At 38.8% G+C, this 18325-nt stretch overlaps 1 protein-coding gene across 1 annotated transcript in view; it reads left to right on the top strand.

Annotated features, from left to right (window-relative positions):
- Positions 1–18325, top strand: part of LOC125240598 (heparan-sulfate 6-O-sulfotransferase 2) — a 65083-nt gene that overhangs the window by 37933 nt on the left and 8825 nt on the right. The window contains exons 4-5 of the mRNA XM_048148550.1: positions 13531–13656; positions 17456–17538. Coding sequence (XP_048004507.1) covers positions 13531–13656; positions 17456–17538 — 209 coding nt within the window. The remainder of the gene's footprint in view (positions 1–13530; positions 13657–17455; positions 17539–18325) is intronic.

Raw genomic sequence — 18325 nt, 5'->3', positions numbered from 1 at the left:
CGCAGGATGTCAAAATGGCGATTCCATTTCATCATTTCTCTAGATAATTTCAGTCATTTGACTAAATCCCTGACTCTGTTTAGTGAGATCACAAAATCGGCCAATAGACACGACACGTTTGTCATTTCACTAGATTTGTTTAGGGATTTGATAAAATCCCTGAACCGCGACAGTGAGTTGACGAAACGAACTCAAAAAGTCAACTAGTTTTAAGTCTCAACTGGTGATTTGATCAAATGTCTGAACTGGTTTCGTGAAATGACAAAGCTTAGAATCTAATATAACCAATTAGATTTATTACTTGTTACTTGATTTGATTGAATCCTTAACTGGTGCAATTTTTTTATTAACATGCATAAACTTAAAAACTAGATCTAAACTAATAATACACACCTTCCTCCTAATCCTTAACTAAATAAATTAGTGAAATGGTAAAATTGAATCCGTTTTTAAGAGTTTTTGGTTTTCTATAAATAAGAAAAAAAAAAATAGAATAAATGAAGAAACAAAGCTAAAAATGTTTCATTTTCAATTAATTTCATATTTATTAAAACATTTTGTCTTTTGACTGAACTTGTTTAGCGAAATGATAAAACTACTTGACGTTAAAAGCTCGTTTCGTCAACTTACTGACGTGGTTCAGGGATTTTATCAAATCCCTAAACAAATCTAGTGAAATGACAAAACGTGGCGTGTCTATTGGTCGATTTTGTGATATCACTAAACAGAGTCAGGGATTTAGTTAAATGACTGAAATTTTCTAGAGAAATGATAAAATGGATTCGCCATTTTGCATCCTGCGTGATTTGATCATATTCCTTAGTGATTTGATGAAATCTCTGTTTTGGCCATTTCCCTGCGACATATACATACATATATAAACGTACGTGAGGAGCAAAGACAATTTTTCAAATAAATTTAAATTCTATAAGAACAAACAAAATATGCATTTGTATTGTAGAAACTAGTACATTTCTATACGGTGCGGAAAAGAGGAAATTCGAAACCAGACTTGACTTCCATATTTTTCGTCATAGTTAACATAACTCATGGTGTGTTTATCAGAACCATTTCGGGCTTTGTTATAGGAACTAAAGCTCGAGTCAAGTGTCTCCATTTATTCGGATGAATAGGTACAAATTGTTTGAGCGTTGTCCTTGTGAAAATATAAATATTTAGCAGTATTGCGTGCTCAGAAGTGTATTTAATCCGATGTTTGCGACGGAGCCGTGTAAGATCGCCGCTGAAAGAGCTCGCCGCTCCGCGCCGTGCCTACTTGTTCGGATTATCCGGATAATGCCGCGGGTTCCCTCTGATACCTTCCTTGAAGCCGCTCCGACATCATACTATACAATTTCTAGCTTAACGTTCGCATGATACTTATAGCTAGTTAAGAAAGTAAATTGGCTAGGTAATGATCTATACTTATTTATGCATGTACGTGTATTATTCTGAAAAGCTTTAACCCTTAAATGCATGGTGATGTATATATGCATCATATATTTGATGGCCCGTGGCTCGATATGTAGCTATCCAAAATCACATTTATATTCATTATTTATTATTTTTTAATATACAATTAAATAAATTAAATAATATAATGATTTACTATTTATTATTTAAGGATTAAGATGAAATGGCGGAAAAGTGTGAAAAAACAGGACGATGGCGATTTTTAGTATGTGATTTAGGCTGATTTTTTCGGAGTTAGTAATTAGTTTATGTTTAAACATTTTGTCATAAAGGTTTCACAAATAGTGTACCTTTTTAATAGTAGTATTATTTTTTAAATAAAACTTACCAATTACGATATATTTATATAAATTGTGGTAAAATCACTTTATTTACATGAACATATTTACATAATTATATAAGAAACTAAGACTAAACTTAAAAGCTAGCTAATGTCTAAAATAGGCCCTTGAGGCATTGTACCAAGGATACTGGCGACATTTCCTCGCTGTATCGCAATGCTGATACGTTGTGCGAGGAAGTCGCCAGCTCTTCGGTCACCAGTTACCTCAACCAGACGCTTCGCGATTTCTGTGAACAACTTGTTCGCGCTGGGGCCCCATGGACCTAGAGTTTCTACACCAAAGGGTACAAAAAGGTATTATTATTATTATTATTGTTAATTATAGTGGGCCTTTGTGTGTCACGTCGACCAAGAGAGATCTATTGTGACGGCCCTTTGTGGTTAGATAACCTTACTTATGCCCGTTGAATCCAGGAAATTCCAGATTCTTTGGGCTGTAAGGTCTTGTACCTCATAGGGTTGCAGTACCTGCCGCCCTAGGTAGATACTTCTCTTTGACATTAGTGGACCGCAGGAACAAAGGATGTGCATTGCAGTCTCCTCCGTTTCCTGGCAGAACCTGCATGTCGCCTCTTGTTTCAACCCCAATTGAAACATGTGTTTGTTCAGCTTGCAGTGTCCAGTCAATATTCTGGATACCGCGCAGATTTTGTGTCTTTTGAGCCCTATGAGCTCTTTAGCATATCTGCTGTTGAACGGTTTTATTAGGGCTTTCGAGTGTTCTTGTCCTCTCACGAACTTCCACCCATCGATTGCCCTTCTTTTTTCCAGGTTATTTAGCAGAGAATATGCTTCTCGTTTTGTGAATCCACAAAACGGTTCGGGGCCGATCAGGGGTGTGTCTGCGCCCTTTCTAGCGAGTTCGTCTGCTTCGTCGTTTCCGGTAATGTCGGAGTGCCCTGGTACCCATCTAAGTGTGACTTTGTTGGAGTTGGCCAGTGCGTTTAGGTTTGTTTTACAGTTCTGGACTAGGTTTGAGTTGGACTCTAGAGAATCTAGTGCCAGCAGAGCAGCTTGGCTGTCTGAGTTGATGTAGATATGTTGGTGTCTTAGGTTTCTATCCAGGTTAATCTCCACACATTTGTTAATGGCGAAGACTTCTGCCTGGAAGATTGAGGCCTGTCTGCCCATGCTGACGCTGGCCCTGAGCTTGGGTCTCTCACCATAGATCCCACATCCTACATCATTTCCTTTTTGGAACCATCCGTGTACCATATGTGGCTTCCCTCTTCGACGTACATTTGGTCGTTAGTCCATTTGTCTCGAGGAGGTATTTCCACCGTGTACAGTTTGGTAAAGTTGCACTCTGTGTATGTGTCATCGGTGGGCATGCTAAGTGTTTTATTTGCAAATACCCAGGCCTTGAGTTTGGCTAATGCTTGGGAGCGCCATTTTGGCCTATTTAGAGTGCATATCCTGTAGACACACTGCTTGGACTCCTTTTGCACTTGCAGGGGAGTGGTAAAATGTCAAGCAGTGCATCGAGGGCCGCCCCCGGTGTCGAGGAGAAGGCGCCTGTTGCTGTAATGCAAGCAGTGCGTTGCAGGCTGTTTAAAGCTTGTATTGCTGTCGTTTGGTTGGTTTTGTCCCACCATACTGCGGAGGCGTAGGTGATTATGGGCCTCACTACCGCTGTATATAACCACATAGCAATGTTGGGTCTTAAGCCCCATCTTGCTCCTGCCATTCGACAGCATGACCACAGGGCCATCTTTGCTTTATGAGTGATGTTTCTCAGGTGAGGGTTCCAAGTTAGCTTTTGGTCGAAAGTGACCCCTAGATACTTGACCTCGACCGAGAATGGTATTATTTGTCCATTCAGTTTTGGTTCTTTTAGTTTTCCGAGGTCCCGTTTCCTTGTAAATGGAACGATTACTGTCTTGCTCGGATTAATGGACAAATCATTTTCTTTACACCATTTGATTATTGTGTTAAGAGCTCCTTGCATTAGATTTGATATTGTAGATAGACATGGGCCTTTTATAATTATCACAAGGTCGTCGGCGTATCCTTGTGTGTCATAATGTTGGCCTGACAGTATTGCAAGAAGTTGGTCCACTGCTAGGGTCCATAGTAACGGAGACAAGACGCCTCCTTGCGGGCACCCTTTAGTGGTATGAAACTCATGCTCTATCGGGTTTAACGTCAGAGTTGCTACCCTGTTTGAGAGCATGCTGTGAACCCATCTGGTGGTGGTTTCGTCTACACCCTTTGATTTCATACCATTAAGTATGGTTTCTGTGGGCGTGTTGTCGAAAGCACCTTCTACATCAAGGAACGCACATAGAGCGGTTTGCTTGTCCTCTAGGGTTGACTGCACCTTGTCTACCAGGTCGAGTAGGGCAGTCTCCGTGGATTTTCCCTTTTGGTAAGCATGTTGGTTAACACTCAGCGGTCTATCCGCCAGGTATGCCGTCCTAATGTGCTGATCAATGATTCTTTCCATCGTTTTAAGTAGGAACGATGTTAGACTGATCGGTCTGAAGGATTTAGGCTGTGAGTAGTCCTTTTTCCCTGCTTTTGGTATAAAAAGTACCTTGACCTTAGTCCATTGATCTGGTATTATTCCCATTGCAAAACTTGCTCTGAATATTCTGGCCAGATGCGGGAGGAGGAGTTCTTGTCCTTGCTGCAGTAGCGCTGGGAACACTCCATCCATTCCTGCTGACTTAAATGGCTGGAACTTTCTAAGTGCCCATTTAATTTTGTTTGGTCTAAAAATATTAGTTGCCAAATTCCAGTCTATATTTCGTGCCCTGTGTATTTGAGTATTCCTTTGGGCGCATAATAGCTTGTTACTGGTTGTATACGAACCGGGGAAGTGTGTGGTTCTTAGTACTTCTAAGGTTTCCTCCTTTGTGTTCGTAAATGTGCCATCTGGTTTCCTAAGAAGACCGAGATAGTTTGTTGGTGCCTTGGAGAGTATCTTGTGGATTCTCGCTCCTTTGTGAGTTTGGGCGATCTCCTCACAGAACTTCCTCCAGGACTTCCTTTTTGCTTTCCTGATTTGTTTGTTATATTCAGTCAGAGCTTTACCATACCTTTTCCATTCCTCTGGCGTGGTAGAGTGATTGAATATGCGACGTGTAGATCTACGGAGGTTTTCTAGTTTTTTGTTCCACCACGTCGTTTTCCTGTTGCAGGTTGAAAAGGTATTCTTTGCCAAGACTTTTGTATTTATTACGTTTCAAAATTTCGGCACTTTCTGCCGCTGCGCCCGCTTTTATCTTGGTCCGTTGGAGGTGAGACGGTGCCAATGTGTCTACGCAGGTAGCATCCCACACTAACATTCGTCCCATACTCCAAGGGACCAAGGACACTCCATCAGGCCTCTTGCCATCATCTCTGATTATGCCAGTCGGCTCAAGGAGAGCAGGCACATTGATGGTTGCAAGGGACCGACGGATAATGTCATTAAGCGACGCATGTCTCGAAAAACGGCCTGCACTTTTTTGACAAGAATATTTGGCCTATTTAACTTCTAACACTGATTTAGTATAAAAATCGATCTTAAATATTTTTTTTATTATTTTTCCCAGAGTCAGAAAACCATTGTCTATCACATATATTAATATCTCGTTAAAAGAAAAAATCATGCATTTAAGGGTTAAATAAGACTGAATAAGACTAATGTAAGAAGCGCCTGGCATCCGTTGGCTCGTTGGGTGGACGACATCCGAAAAACTGCGGGGCACTTCTGGATGAGATTAGCCCAGGACCGGGATAAGTGGCGTACACGAAGGGAGGCCTATGCTCAGCAGTGGGCGATTAATGGCTGAAATGATGATGATGATGATGAAGACTGAAGGAAAATTGAAGGAGGTAATTTTAATATAGACAAAAATGCTAACGCTTTAGGCGAAACTATACTTAATGCTGTTTTCTCACGGGACCCTGAAAGTAGAGTCGTTGCGTGCACCGCTATGCGATGCGGCTGACAAGTCTTCAAGACACGCGCTCGCTCGGCGATGATTCCTGTCCCTGTCCCATCGGCGCCGCTAAACGCTGCTCAACTACTTTTGTTGCGTTTTGTATTCATCCGCAACGCAACTAAATGTAATTCTGTTCATCTTACGCACAGAAACATATAGGATGAATTAATAACGGTTACCTATGTTACCGTATATTATTATTTTCCTTAACATTCGTGTACAGTTGGTAAAATAGGCCTAAGTTACGCCGTTAAACTTGGGAAAGGTTTTGCTATCATTATTATGTTGAAAAACAAGGATAATACGAGTAGTATATTAATGAATGGTTTTAAAATAGGCAAGTCAATGTAAGTTCAGTAGACAGTCCCACAACCTCATTAAGTACATCTTTTTTTGTAGAGTTAAATACGTTGGTAGACTTTTATATACATATGTACTTAATGTTTTAATGGAAAGGTTTAGTCACTTTTAAGTTGTATAAACATTTACGACCCGACTGTACAAAGTCGTAGGATTACAATAAATTGCAACATTCATAATGGATCGAAAGACCGCCGTTCCCAAAACTCCAGTTTTCAATTAGTAAAGTTTAGTAGGTACAATACAGATTGTATAATTTGATATTTGGAAGACCAACGTCGTAGTTGGTCACGGTAATCATGCAAGGTTGGCCTGGCTACATGCTGCAAAGCCTGGGTGCGTAGCCGACGCGTCTATCGTGTATTCCCTCGTGGTGAACGAAACACAAGTGTCACTGTCGTACATGCAGCCATACAGAGACTTTGTTAACGTATCGCAAACGATTGTCGCACAGGGGTAGTTTAATGACGAGTACCTAAACTGTAGGCGCTACGCATGATGAAATCATTTAGTACTTGTGTATAGGTAAGTATTGATCATGTTTAATTACATAGTACTGCAGTGATTATTGTGTATGAACTGTTTTATAGATAAATGTAATGCAGTATATAATATGTATGATATATCGGACGACCACAGTATGTAGGTGTTGTATTTTACATCTTTCTTTATAAAATAACTAGAAACATTAATGTGAATTCATACTAACTTAACTATTGGTCATTGGAATTATATACATTTGCTCATATCATCGATTTTGCTAATCAATTTCTGAATCTAATTCAGTCGTTTTCATAAGTATGTAAGTACTTACCATTTCAGCCCGCTCCGACTAAAATATAAACTTACTAAACAACCCATATTATATTAGAGCCATTATTGTCCTTTGTTTAAAAGATAATTATCTCTCCCTAACACACTGACCATTAATTTACAACATTATAGGGGCTTGGCATTTGCGATTGTCTTCGAAATAATTTATGTGTAGGTAAACCGACGAATAGCGTATTGAAAAAAGCAGTGTATGGCAATGGCAGTGGCACCCGTCCGCCATAAATATTACAATGCCGCGGCCGAACGTGGGCGGAGGTGAATTCTACTCGCCGTGCAAGATCGGCGACAGATAATTATGCCACTATTCGGAAACACCATTGACATAATAGAGTGGACTTGGCATATAGTACTCTATTGTAGCAAATTTTTGTGGCCGGTCCGCCATATTGTGTTCCAGTTCTTCGATGGACATAAGTTTCAAAATGCCATGGCATTTGATATAATTTTTTTACTTATATCACTTTCGACCGCCATGTTTTGTTCTTGTCGGCCACATCTTTTTGTAGTTATGCCACCTCCATTTGATTCCTATTTCATTGGGAAACACACGTTTGTCTTTTTTTATTTCTTGTTAATGTTATTCATGTATACGTCTATAACTGCGTGTTTTCATGTTTTGCCTTTTTGTAATCAGTTGAACGTATATAATATTTATGAACAACATGTCGTGCCCGTGCCCTAAATTCCCATTAATCAATTGCTAAAAACGTAAGAAATCCTAGGCAAAAAATAGATGACCTGGCACAGCGGCCTCTCTTTTACGAGTTCAGAGGGCTGCAGCTCACAGACCTGTGTGACACAGATGTGCTTGTATTATTATAATAGAAAGATCGGTATTATGAAATAGGGACTGCTGTCCTATTTTATTTATTTTCAAAAGAAATATTTATTGTTCTAAATAAAACGATAAGTTTCATTTTTAGCCACATGTGGGCCAAAGTAATGTAGTAAATATTTTGAGCAATTTTTTATTATGTTGGCGTAAGCATTCAGTTTGAAGTGATGATTTTGAATGATAATTACCTTTAATAATATGTACATACTGTCTTTTTATAAGGTTTTATTTATCAATCGAGGTTAAAATGTGTTTTTTCCTCGTTTCTTGAAGTCGATCACTTGAAATGATCACGATTTCACTTTTTGAACCGCTCGTTGCGCTCTTGATTTAATTTTGGAATCTTTCACTTGCTCGTGTTTCATTGATAAGTACCTAAGTTTTAGAACGAACGGTTAAACAATTTTGTAAAACAAATAACTACTTATATAACAAAAATTCTTGCATCAAACCTAGGGAAAATACCTACTTAACTGCTAGTCAGAGTGTGTATAAACTGTCAGGCATGTGGTTGAAACGTCATCGTGTCGTATGTGGCCGAGCCTTTTGTGTGGCGCACGTGAAAGTGTCGAGTGAGCAACATCGGCCGCCCGCGGCCCGAGTGCGTTTCCGTGGCCCCGTGCCAACTTTTCCTCAAATCCTCATCCTCCGCGCGGCGCGCCGCCACTGACGCTCCCGGCTCCTCACCGGCTCCCGCCCTCTTCAAACTCTATAACTCGATAAAAAACCTTTTAGATCAAACAATATCCATCACGTCAGAATCCTGTTACACTTGACAGATCTAATTATCTGGTTCAACGTTAACGGAGGGGACAGCGTTACTTGTGTCGTTTATTATTCCTAGTTACTAGGAACAATACAGATTTCTAGTGGGAACTGTGGCTGAGTGCCAGCTAAAAGACATTAACAAATTGCCGACAGGGTTCAAGTTCAAACTCAGCTCAAATTGCATAATACCTAGGCTTTAGGCTAAAAATATGTATAACACTTTTTCGTTTTTGACACTTTCTTCTGTTATTTGTACGAATATTTAAAATGAAAATCTATGTTTACAATGTGTGTGTGTGTGCCATTATTTGTGACCATTTTATGAAATAAATATTATAAATATGGAAGTTCCAATTTTGTCTGCGATGTGTTGTTACGCTTAATTTTAGTGTGTAGTCACTCTATTACAGCACTACATATACTCGTACATATTTGTAACTTATAATTATTGATTTTTTTGTTCGTATGTGTCGCCGTCACGTCTTAGGGCTATCACATGACACTTATCCGCAGTTCAGAACTACTTCCGAAGATTATTAACTTAGTACTTATTGTAGAATCTCAATTTGTAAGTTAAAAGCACGTTGGCTCCGTCTCTCAGTGAGAAGTTGCAAACCGCACGTGGTCGCGATTCATCGCGCATAGTTGCGCAGATCTTCCCTAGACATTTCGGATCCATGTGTATTGTACACACCCTAAGTATTGGTTCGCACGTAGATGTCGTAGATACGGCGCAAACCGCATCATCGTTAGTCTTTGCCTCACGCGAATTCATCGCTTCGCCCTTCTTGATAGTAGTTTTGGCGTTGTGCAGGAAAAAACACAATTAATATATTTATGCTGATATGAACTCCTAAAACAATCTCAAAGCTTTGCATTCAGGTAGCTGATGGTACCTAATCAATATGCAATATTTGCATCGAGGCAGAGCGGTCGATCGTCGGGTCAGCCGCGATCTAACGTCGGTCAACAAGAAAGTGCCGCCAAAAAGTCTAGGCGACCATCTGCTACTCTAAATGTGACCAATTCAACAAACATACCTACATACTTTATATTCATTGACAATATTATGTATACCACATTAAATGCATAATGTCTGGTTAATAAATTTTATTAACCAGATATTTTGCATACTAGACGTTTCAAGTGGGTTCTAGTCCAATAAAATTAGCATCTGGCCATTCCATATATGTGTAGACATAAACAGCTGGCTGACCTATTAAACCAAAATGAAAAACCTTGAAAATATAAATAATGCTGACTGATTTTATTATTAAAATAAAATAATAACAACCTTTGACTAATCACCGGCCTAGGTTAAGAATAATGAAATGCAGAGACGCCTCCAGAAGGGTTTCTTAGCGGTTTGATTTTAGTTCGGAGGATGCATCTAGATTCTATGATCAAAATGATAATGTTATCTACAAATTCATCTTCATACAGAGAGTATATTGTATAACTATATTATAGAGGCCGGGAAACTGCAATTCGTGGATGACTATTTTTAACCGCCGCACCCAAATCTCAAGGAAGGTGGTTCTCAATTCGTCTGTATGTTTTTTTTTATGTTTGTTCCACGATATCTCCGTCGTTACTGGACCGATCACGGAAGTATAACTAAAGCATGGAAGCCATGCTAAAATAAGAGCATGGTGACATGAATCTTACTCACAACACACTATTACTAACTAAATGCATTGTCAAATCAGCAATAAAATACAGACGGGTCAGGTCCCGCAATATAACTTTTTGCATTTTGAGTTCAGGTAAACTCGTAAATTCTATGTACTATTGATGTAGATAAGATACTTAAATGTAGAATTATAATTAAATTAGACTTAATAATTAAAAAACGACAAACAAATGAGATTAATACCTGGTAAATTATTGTTATGAACAGACATTTTCACAAAACTGTTGTTATACTCATCTAAATAACGTTTAAAAATTGGTAATTTTCATCACCAGAGGGCGGAATTGCTCATGGCAAAAATCAAACGTCAATAGAGTTGGAATGTTAAATTTTATCGACATATTCAGCTATCGATAAATTCAGTCACCTTTTATATTTCTGACTTTAACATTAACCTCTTTGATTAGTCGACCATTTGATTTTTACCTCTTTGATTAGATTAAAAGTCAATTAAATGACATTTAATTACCATTTCTGTCACTAGTCCTTTTGCAACTAATTCACGTTTGAAAAAAAATGTTAATCCAAGACGAAAAACAGCCACCAAATGGATAAAGAAGTATCCTTGTCTTACTTACGTCGAAAACAACTCAACAATATATACTGATAATTTCAGTTTAATCGATAGTCGATAAAATTTTACGTTCCAACTCTATTGACGTTTGATTTTTGCCATGAGTAATTCCGCCCTCTGTTCATCACCCTTATTACGCCACACACGCACGTACGTTTACCAAAGCGCTAAATTGACATCCGATTGACTAATACCGTTAACTACTAACGAAAAATAAATATGACCCTATAATCTAAGTGTTATAGGAATTCCACATTTTGTTATGGTGGACTAATGGCCAGCTTTAAACCGTAGATACCCCTATGTATGACATTTATTTGTTAGGAGTATGTTGAGTTTTCAAGTCAAATGTCAAACTCGATTTCTTATATGTAATCGGATATCGGATTCATGAGGAATTGAGGACACTCCTCAAACCTTACCGGTATACGTATATTCATTAAATTTGTGTTTCCATCAAATAATCAAAGATTTATATTAAAAGCAGTTTTAAAAATTACTTACACATTTCTACATAATCCAACATTCGCAAGTACCTTTCACCAGAACCCCAAAAGCGGCGGTTTTTTTTCCTTAAAAAATATTAAATATAAATTCGACAATACATACATGCGAAGGCACGAGTTGCAATTCCGCCGAGTAAATATAGTACTTTTCTCCAAAAATGCGAGGAAAGGAAATAAAACAAAATCTTTTTTTACACGTCATTGGCTGTAATGCCCGGGCAATGTGATAAAAAATGGCGTTCATGCAAACTTGTTAAACTTATTATCAGTTTGCCCAACGATCACGTAGCATTATCATAATGACCGGGCAATGTGATAAAAAATGGCGTCTAGACAATGATTAATCACTTTGCCCAATACAGCTAGGCATTATTCATAATGCCCGGGCATTATACATAATGCCCTTATTAATCACTTGGTCCATAACATTTACATTAATTCCTTTATCTAAAAGTAAAAGAAAACACTAAACAGTAATATACCTATTAACTTCACGTCAGCTGAAACAGATCAATAAAAGGATGAATTTATTTGCTTTTTTTTTTTTTAAATATTACGTCGGTGGCAAACAAGCATACGGCCCGCCTGATGTAAAGCGGTCACCGTAACCTATGGACGCCTACTTTGACTATAAATAAAGAATAACTTTGGAACTTTCCGTTATAATGATGTTTATGTTTGATTCTCGACTAAAAATCCCTGTGTCCAGGTTTATGGTCGGTAGCTGATCATCGTAACTGCATTGACTTAATTGGCTAGCTTGTACTGCGTAGTAGGTGCCATGGTTGTTATCAACCTGTATTAATTATTGCCGAGCGGTAATTGTTCGCGCGGCCGCGCCGAGCCGCGCCGAGCCGCCCTGTTGTTGCTGCGGCCATCGATGCGCCGACACAATGTATATTATCACGCCTAATTAACCTGTATCGCCACAGGTTGCTGATACAATCTTGTGTTAACATGTCATGCCAAAGTACACACGCTGACATATTGAACAGCTTCTTTACAAAAATTGCATCAGCTGCTAAATACAAGCGATTTTGTAGTTAAAAATATCTTTATTTTGAATTTCTTGCTAGCAGCACTTAGAAAAGACTCAGACTTTTTTTCATATGACGGACAAATGCACATTGGCAGCGGCGATTAGGCACTTACTATGGATACTAATTATATTTCAACTTCGGGCCCCGTAGCCGAATGGCATTTCTACGACGCGAAACGAAAACGAAACGCCGCAAAAGGTATTATAGTCTGGCTCTGTCGCGCCAATACGCAAGAGCGATATATGTAGATAGATATCTACGAGCGTTTCGTTTCGTGAGCGTTTCGTGAGCGTTTGTGCATTCGGCTACACACGCTGATATCATGTGTCAGAAACTCGCAAAGTCATATCATAACTGATAGAACGGACTTTGAGTTATGGTATGGGTTAAGTTATTCTTGTTATTAATAAAATAAGGCAGGGTGCAAACCACTGTCGCAAGGCTATGTTAGCGCTTAATTGAATGTATCTAGATTATTGAGTCGAGCTAAACTGTTATGAACTTGTTATATTGCATAATAACGAGCATAATATGCAAATAAGGCGAAGGCTGAAGGAAATCTGGCTCGGTGGTCGTATAAAGTAGGTACAATAATCGGGCATAATCGCGTCGCGTCGTCGCGCAGTGGGCAGCGAGACATGTGCAGTCGCTGGGCTATCTGCCTCTTCACGCTCCACTTCATCCCCTGCTTTCAATGGACGCTACGGGAATTACTGAATTAGGCCGAGCCCTATTAACATTAACTTGACTGCATCCCTTAAAGCGTATCATGTGGATACGAGTATGTAGAGTTCTCAACCATCAGTAGCATCAATTTATACTTAAGTATATGAGATGCACAAAATATAATCATTTATAATATTTGTCATTTACTATATGAAAAGTAATCCTGAGGAGCTAAAACTAACATACCTACAATATAATAAATCATAGGCATAGAATGATAGAACCTAGAGTGCTGACGGTCTTTTCTCTTTGCACCGCCGCTCTGAACAAAGAAGGACTCCGCTGACCGCTCTGTGATCTCTCGAGACACGTATAAGACGTGCCGAGACCTATTTAATAACTTATTTGGTGTCGTAAAAACAAAAGCGATATTTTACTGTTTATCGTACTTTATACCGCAGTTTTTGAAATCGACTTAGACCATATGATGGATGTTTTGTTGACAGATGCGGATTGCACGCTGACTTCACAGAGCTGACGGCGTGCGTGGGCAGCGAGCTGGACCGGCACGAGGGCTCGGCCGTGCACAGGAGATACTTCTACATCACCCTACTGCGGGAGCCTGTCTCTAGGTACCTACATATCATTTAACCATTCTACTCGACTATCCATTTTTGCCATTTTGAAACTTAGGTGATTACTGGTGATGATCGCTACGACAACGATTCGCATTTGTGCATCTTTATCAGCCTTCCATATTAGTACGTCATTAACAGTTGTTTCGTTCGCTACTATTTAATCGTAAGCGATTGCCATTGGGGGACTGATTGCCGTATGGCGCATGTTAACTATTGTGAGTACCATTACGATGTACCTCATACCTATGCCATCTGTTCTAAGCGGTATGGCACTACGGCTAGTGTCACTTTAATTTTAATAATTATAGATTAAATAATTTAGATTAATTAGTGTGCTAACGTTGCATTGTTCATAGATATTTAAGTACATTTAGGTACAGTATAATCTAAAGGCAGGGGCCTTGTGACCTGTCGCCATTCCAATATTTTATAACGTCCTTGTTGATTTCATGATTAGTTTACGAAGTAGTACTATGGGATTACGTAGGTCGTAGGTATTAACGAAAATGTAATAATACTGATAATATTTCACTACAAGTATAATTAGGTACGAGTAGTGAATTTAGTCCGCCTCGCACCTCGCACCGCACTGTTCTACGCCGATGTTTGAAACATAAGTCAGTGAAATGTACCCATTGATCTCGAAACATGGATACGGGAGGCGGACGAATGACACACCGGCGTCGGCGATAAACCACAGGGAGCCCCGGGGTCAGAAGTCAGGACCAGTGTAGGGTATGCGTCAAATTTTACTAACAGCGCCTGACGTGACCAACCGCGTCCACTGTTCGTTAAAAGCCCATTATATAAACGGAACAAAGCCCTTTTAATGCTTTATTGCTAACTGCCTTTCCAGGCTGTTTGATGAACGATTGATGTCACATTTTTATTTGTGCCGGTCGTAAAAGCCTTGCCTACTTAGCTATTGTTTACACTTAAATACATCATTAATAATAGTAATAATTAATGTATGTCTTATTTTATTTTATATAATGATGTCGGTGGAAAATAGGCATACGCCTGATGGCAAGCGGGCATCGTAGGTAGACTCCTGCAACTCCGGATTTGCTATACAGTGTGTTACCAACAAGTGGGCTTTTTTTAAAGGAACGTTATCTTACATAGTTATTTAACGTAACCATGCCCTTCATTTAATTAAGAATTAAAAAAAATTACTTTCTAATGACCATGTTGGGACTCTATAGGTTAGGATAAGGACTGTTCAATTTACTAAGCGGACACGCATTTTTTTTCTGCATAGTATAACATCTTATTTAGCTGAATGTTATTAAAACGACAACAAACGTAATAGATAATATGAAAAAGAACTTAATTAAGTACATCGGAAAAAAATTCGGACTTTTATACGGGTACGACGCATGAGTGCCTGCACATCACTTCTTGCTATTTTTCGGCAAGTTGCAGACCACATTCGTTTGGATTCATCAAGAAATATATCTTCTCAGACATTCTTTCGTAAGTATGTCTCAACAATGGTCCAGTACCGCTCGATAGGTCAGAGATCTGGACAATTTGGTGATAGGCTTCTTTTTTAACAAATTCCATGTTTTTTGGTTTTAGTAGCTCAACTGTCTGACCAGCATAGTGAGCACTTGCTAAATCAGGCCCAAACAAAGGAAAGATATAATGTATCGGATAGATGACAAAAAATCGTATTTGAATGTATTCTTTTCTGTAAATTTCGCCACCAATAGTACCAGTAGCAAAATAAGATACACTCTTAAAGCAACAGGAACAGATTGCTTGCTAAACAAGTACTTTTTTCACGAATTTATACATTTTTATGGTTTTCTCCTCATCTAGCACATACTCTCCTACGACGTCATTGTGAGACTGGGGTCCCGGTAATGTACAGTCAACAACACAGCTGTGTATACAGACAAAGTGCCAAAAATATGTATACAGAACTTTATTACCTGTACATAAAGGTGTGTATACATATTTTTGGCACTTTGTATACACAGCTGTGTTGTTGACTGTACTACAGTCAAATTTGACGTACGTTTTGTCGTTCATTAAAATGCAACGAGATTTATTCTTTAGCAACATTTTATAAAAGTTAACTTCGTTAATAGCTAATCCGTTACTAAAAAAGTTAACTTCGTTAATCGTTAAAGCGATACATTTCGACAAATTTAACGTAAGTTAAAGTTAATCGTTAATCCGTTAACACATGAAAAAAATAAACTTTTCTTTAAATATTTAGTTGCATCAGTATCCACTATAACGTATTATATTGCTGTAAAAGGCCGAAGTACAGCTAGCCTATTGAACTCTAGGCTGCACGTGGAAGGCAGTGATCGTCTGAGCTACTGCCAAGAGCTGTGTCAGGAGAGATGCTGGCGGTGACGGGACTGTTGTGGCACTTTGGGCGGTAGAGGCTAGGGAAGCGAATGTGGTCGTAAATAGGCCTCGAATTTGCTGCCCTATCACTACAACAGTCGCCATGGTAAAGCTTAGGATTCACCGAATCAAAGTTAGTAAAAGCAAATCCACGTGAAGAATACTTTTTTAGGTAATATTTCGGACTTTTAGCAATCGACATCGGTAAACCTAGGATTTACCGGCAAATCATAGGATTTGCCGTACTTCGGGCTTTTATAGTAGCGCTCAGAACGTGTTTTTCGCAGCGCAGATGGCGCCTGTGCCCTACTAGATTAACGATTAACGGACTCGGAGAAATTTAACGGAAGTTAACGAGTCCGTTAACATTTTTTCAAGTTAACTTAAAAGTTAATCCGTTAATCGAAATGTTAACTTCGTTAATTAACGATTAACGGATTAACGAGTTAATGCCCAGCTATGGACTTGAGGATTTACCGGACCGCTTCTACGCCTAGATTTCGGTAAATCCTCAAGCTTATGATGCTCTTCAAATTTTGTAACGATTTGGAACACCGATGATTTTGAAAAATTGTACATATTTGCGATTTTTTGCAGATAATACTTTTCAGTACACCATTTGTGCAAGATTGCTTTGCGATCGTTCAAAGTAATACGCTGCATTGTGATATATAATTAACTATGGAAAAATAATTATGTAGCGATCGACGTTGATAGCTTTTCTAATGTCGTCACCGTCAATTGTTTATCAATTGTTTTTAAATTACAAATTTTAAAGATGTTTTAGTGTGTCCGCTTAGTAAATTGAACAGTCCTTAGGCAGGACCAAGGATGTTTTATATAGGATTTCCAATGTTCATACTAAGAATCGTACCTCAATTTTTTAGCGCCACCTATCAAATACTAATTACCCCTACAATTTTTTTAAAATGTTTATTGAAGTGATATCATGATATTAAAATAAAGAAGCATGTATTTAAATATTTGGGGAAAATATGATGTTGGCCACTCCAGGCTGCGAAATAGCTCCATCTAGTTTTAAGCCTAAACGGGCCGTTTTGAGCGGTACGCTTGTTTGTATGGGCTTTGTCTGTCCCGCTCCCGGTATTATATCGTCCTTGGGCGGGATACGCATGTCGACGAGTTTGCGTTTTAGTGCTATTGGAAGGACTTACGAGTAGAAGGAAGTAGATACTTCAGTAACAATATTTTTTTGTATTTTTTAAATTATTCTCTGTAATATTTCCGAAAGTAAATAATATTTAGCATAAAAACTAATACAATGTGCATATTTCAAACGTAACACATGTTTAGGTAGTGCATGACAGTGTATGGGAGCAATTTTTTACTCGAAGGTTAAGTGTGTAGCGTAGTAGTGTGTTAACAAATTACCATGAAAATAGTTTGAACGAGTTCTGTTCGTCTGTAGATACCTATCGGAGTACCGGCACGTGAAGCGCGGCGCGACGTGGAAGGGCTCCCGGCATTGGTGCCAGGGCCGCACAGCCACTGGTAAGTACCCCTACTCCATCCGCCTAGTCTATTTAAGTGCCACATAGTCCAAATACACAAAGTAGTAGGTACATAATCGTACACCCATGGGGAAGATTTAAAGTTCAGACCCGCACTGTTAGCGTGCCCATTCCCCGCAAGCATGCAATAAAGTGGAAATAATTATTGATTGCTTCTATTTTTAGGATTTCGGTACTAATCCGTTTATCAACACCTCTTACTTACTGTTCTGCCACTGCCACCCTTCGCGATTATGATTGAGGAGATCTAAGTCAAGGCGCGTGACGTTGATCGATCTCTCCTGCTCATTATTACACTAGCCCGAGCCACCTGTTTAATATCCTTGTCGCTAATTTGAAACTTAAGCGCATTAGAGGTTGTGGTTACAGTCGGGGTTGGCGGCATTATTCTGCTTAGCGGAAACGTACATAACATTCTAAATATACATGGATTAATAATTAAAGTACATTTATGCTTACTTCATGGAAATTATTCAGTCAATCTGATGAGTAACGTGATAAATGAGGTATAAATAAATGTGGTATTTCCTGTTGATCGATCATTACCACATTATTACATACTTTCATTTCCCAGGAGTTTAATTTAGTCGGAAATATTCAGCTAATATATAATAAACGAGTGGGATAAATATTAGGTAGATTAATTATAGCATTCAATTGGCTAAAGTTTTTGATCTGCCGACCGCAATCGAGTCTCCACCTTATTTTGCGGGTTGGTTATACGAGAATGCATGCATAATGTAGTGTTGCTGGTATTGGTATGTGTG

This window comes from Leguminivora glycinivorella, chromosome Z, assembly GCF_023078275.1.
Source record: "Leguminivora glycinivorella isolate SPB_JAAS2020 chromosome Z, LegGlyc_1.1, whole genome shotgun sequence".
In the NCBI taxonomy this organism is placed as follows: Eukaryota; Metazoa; Arthropoda; class Insecta; order Lepidoptera; family Tortricidae; genus Leguminivora; species Leguminivora glycinivorella.
This window is presented reverse-complemented; position numbering and strand designations above follow the sequence as displayed.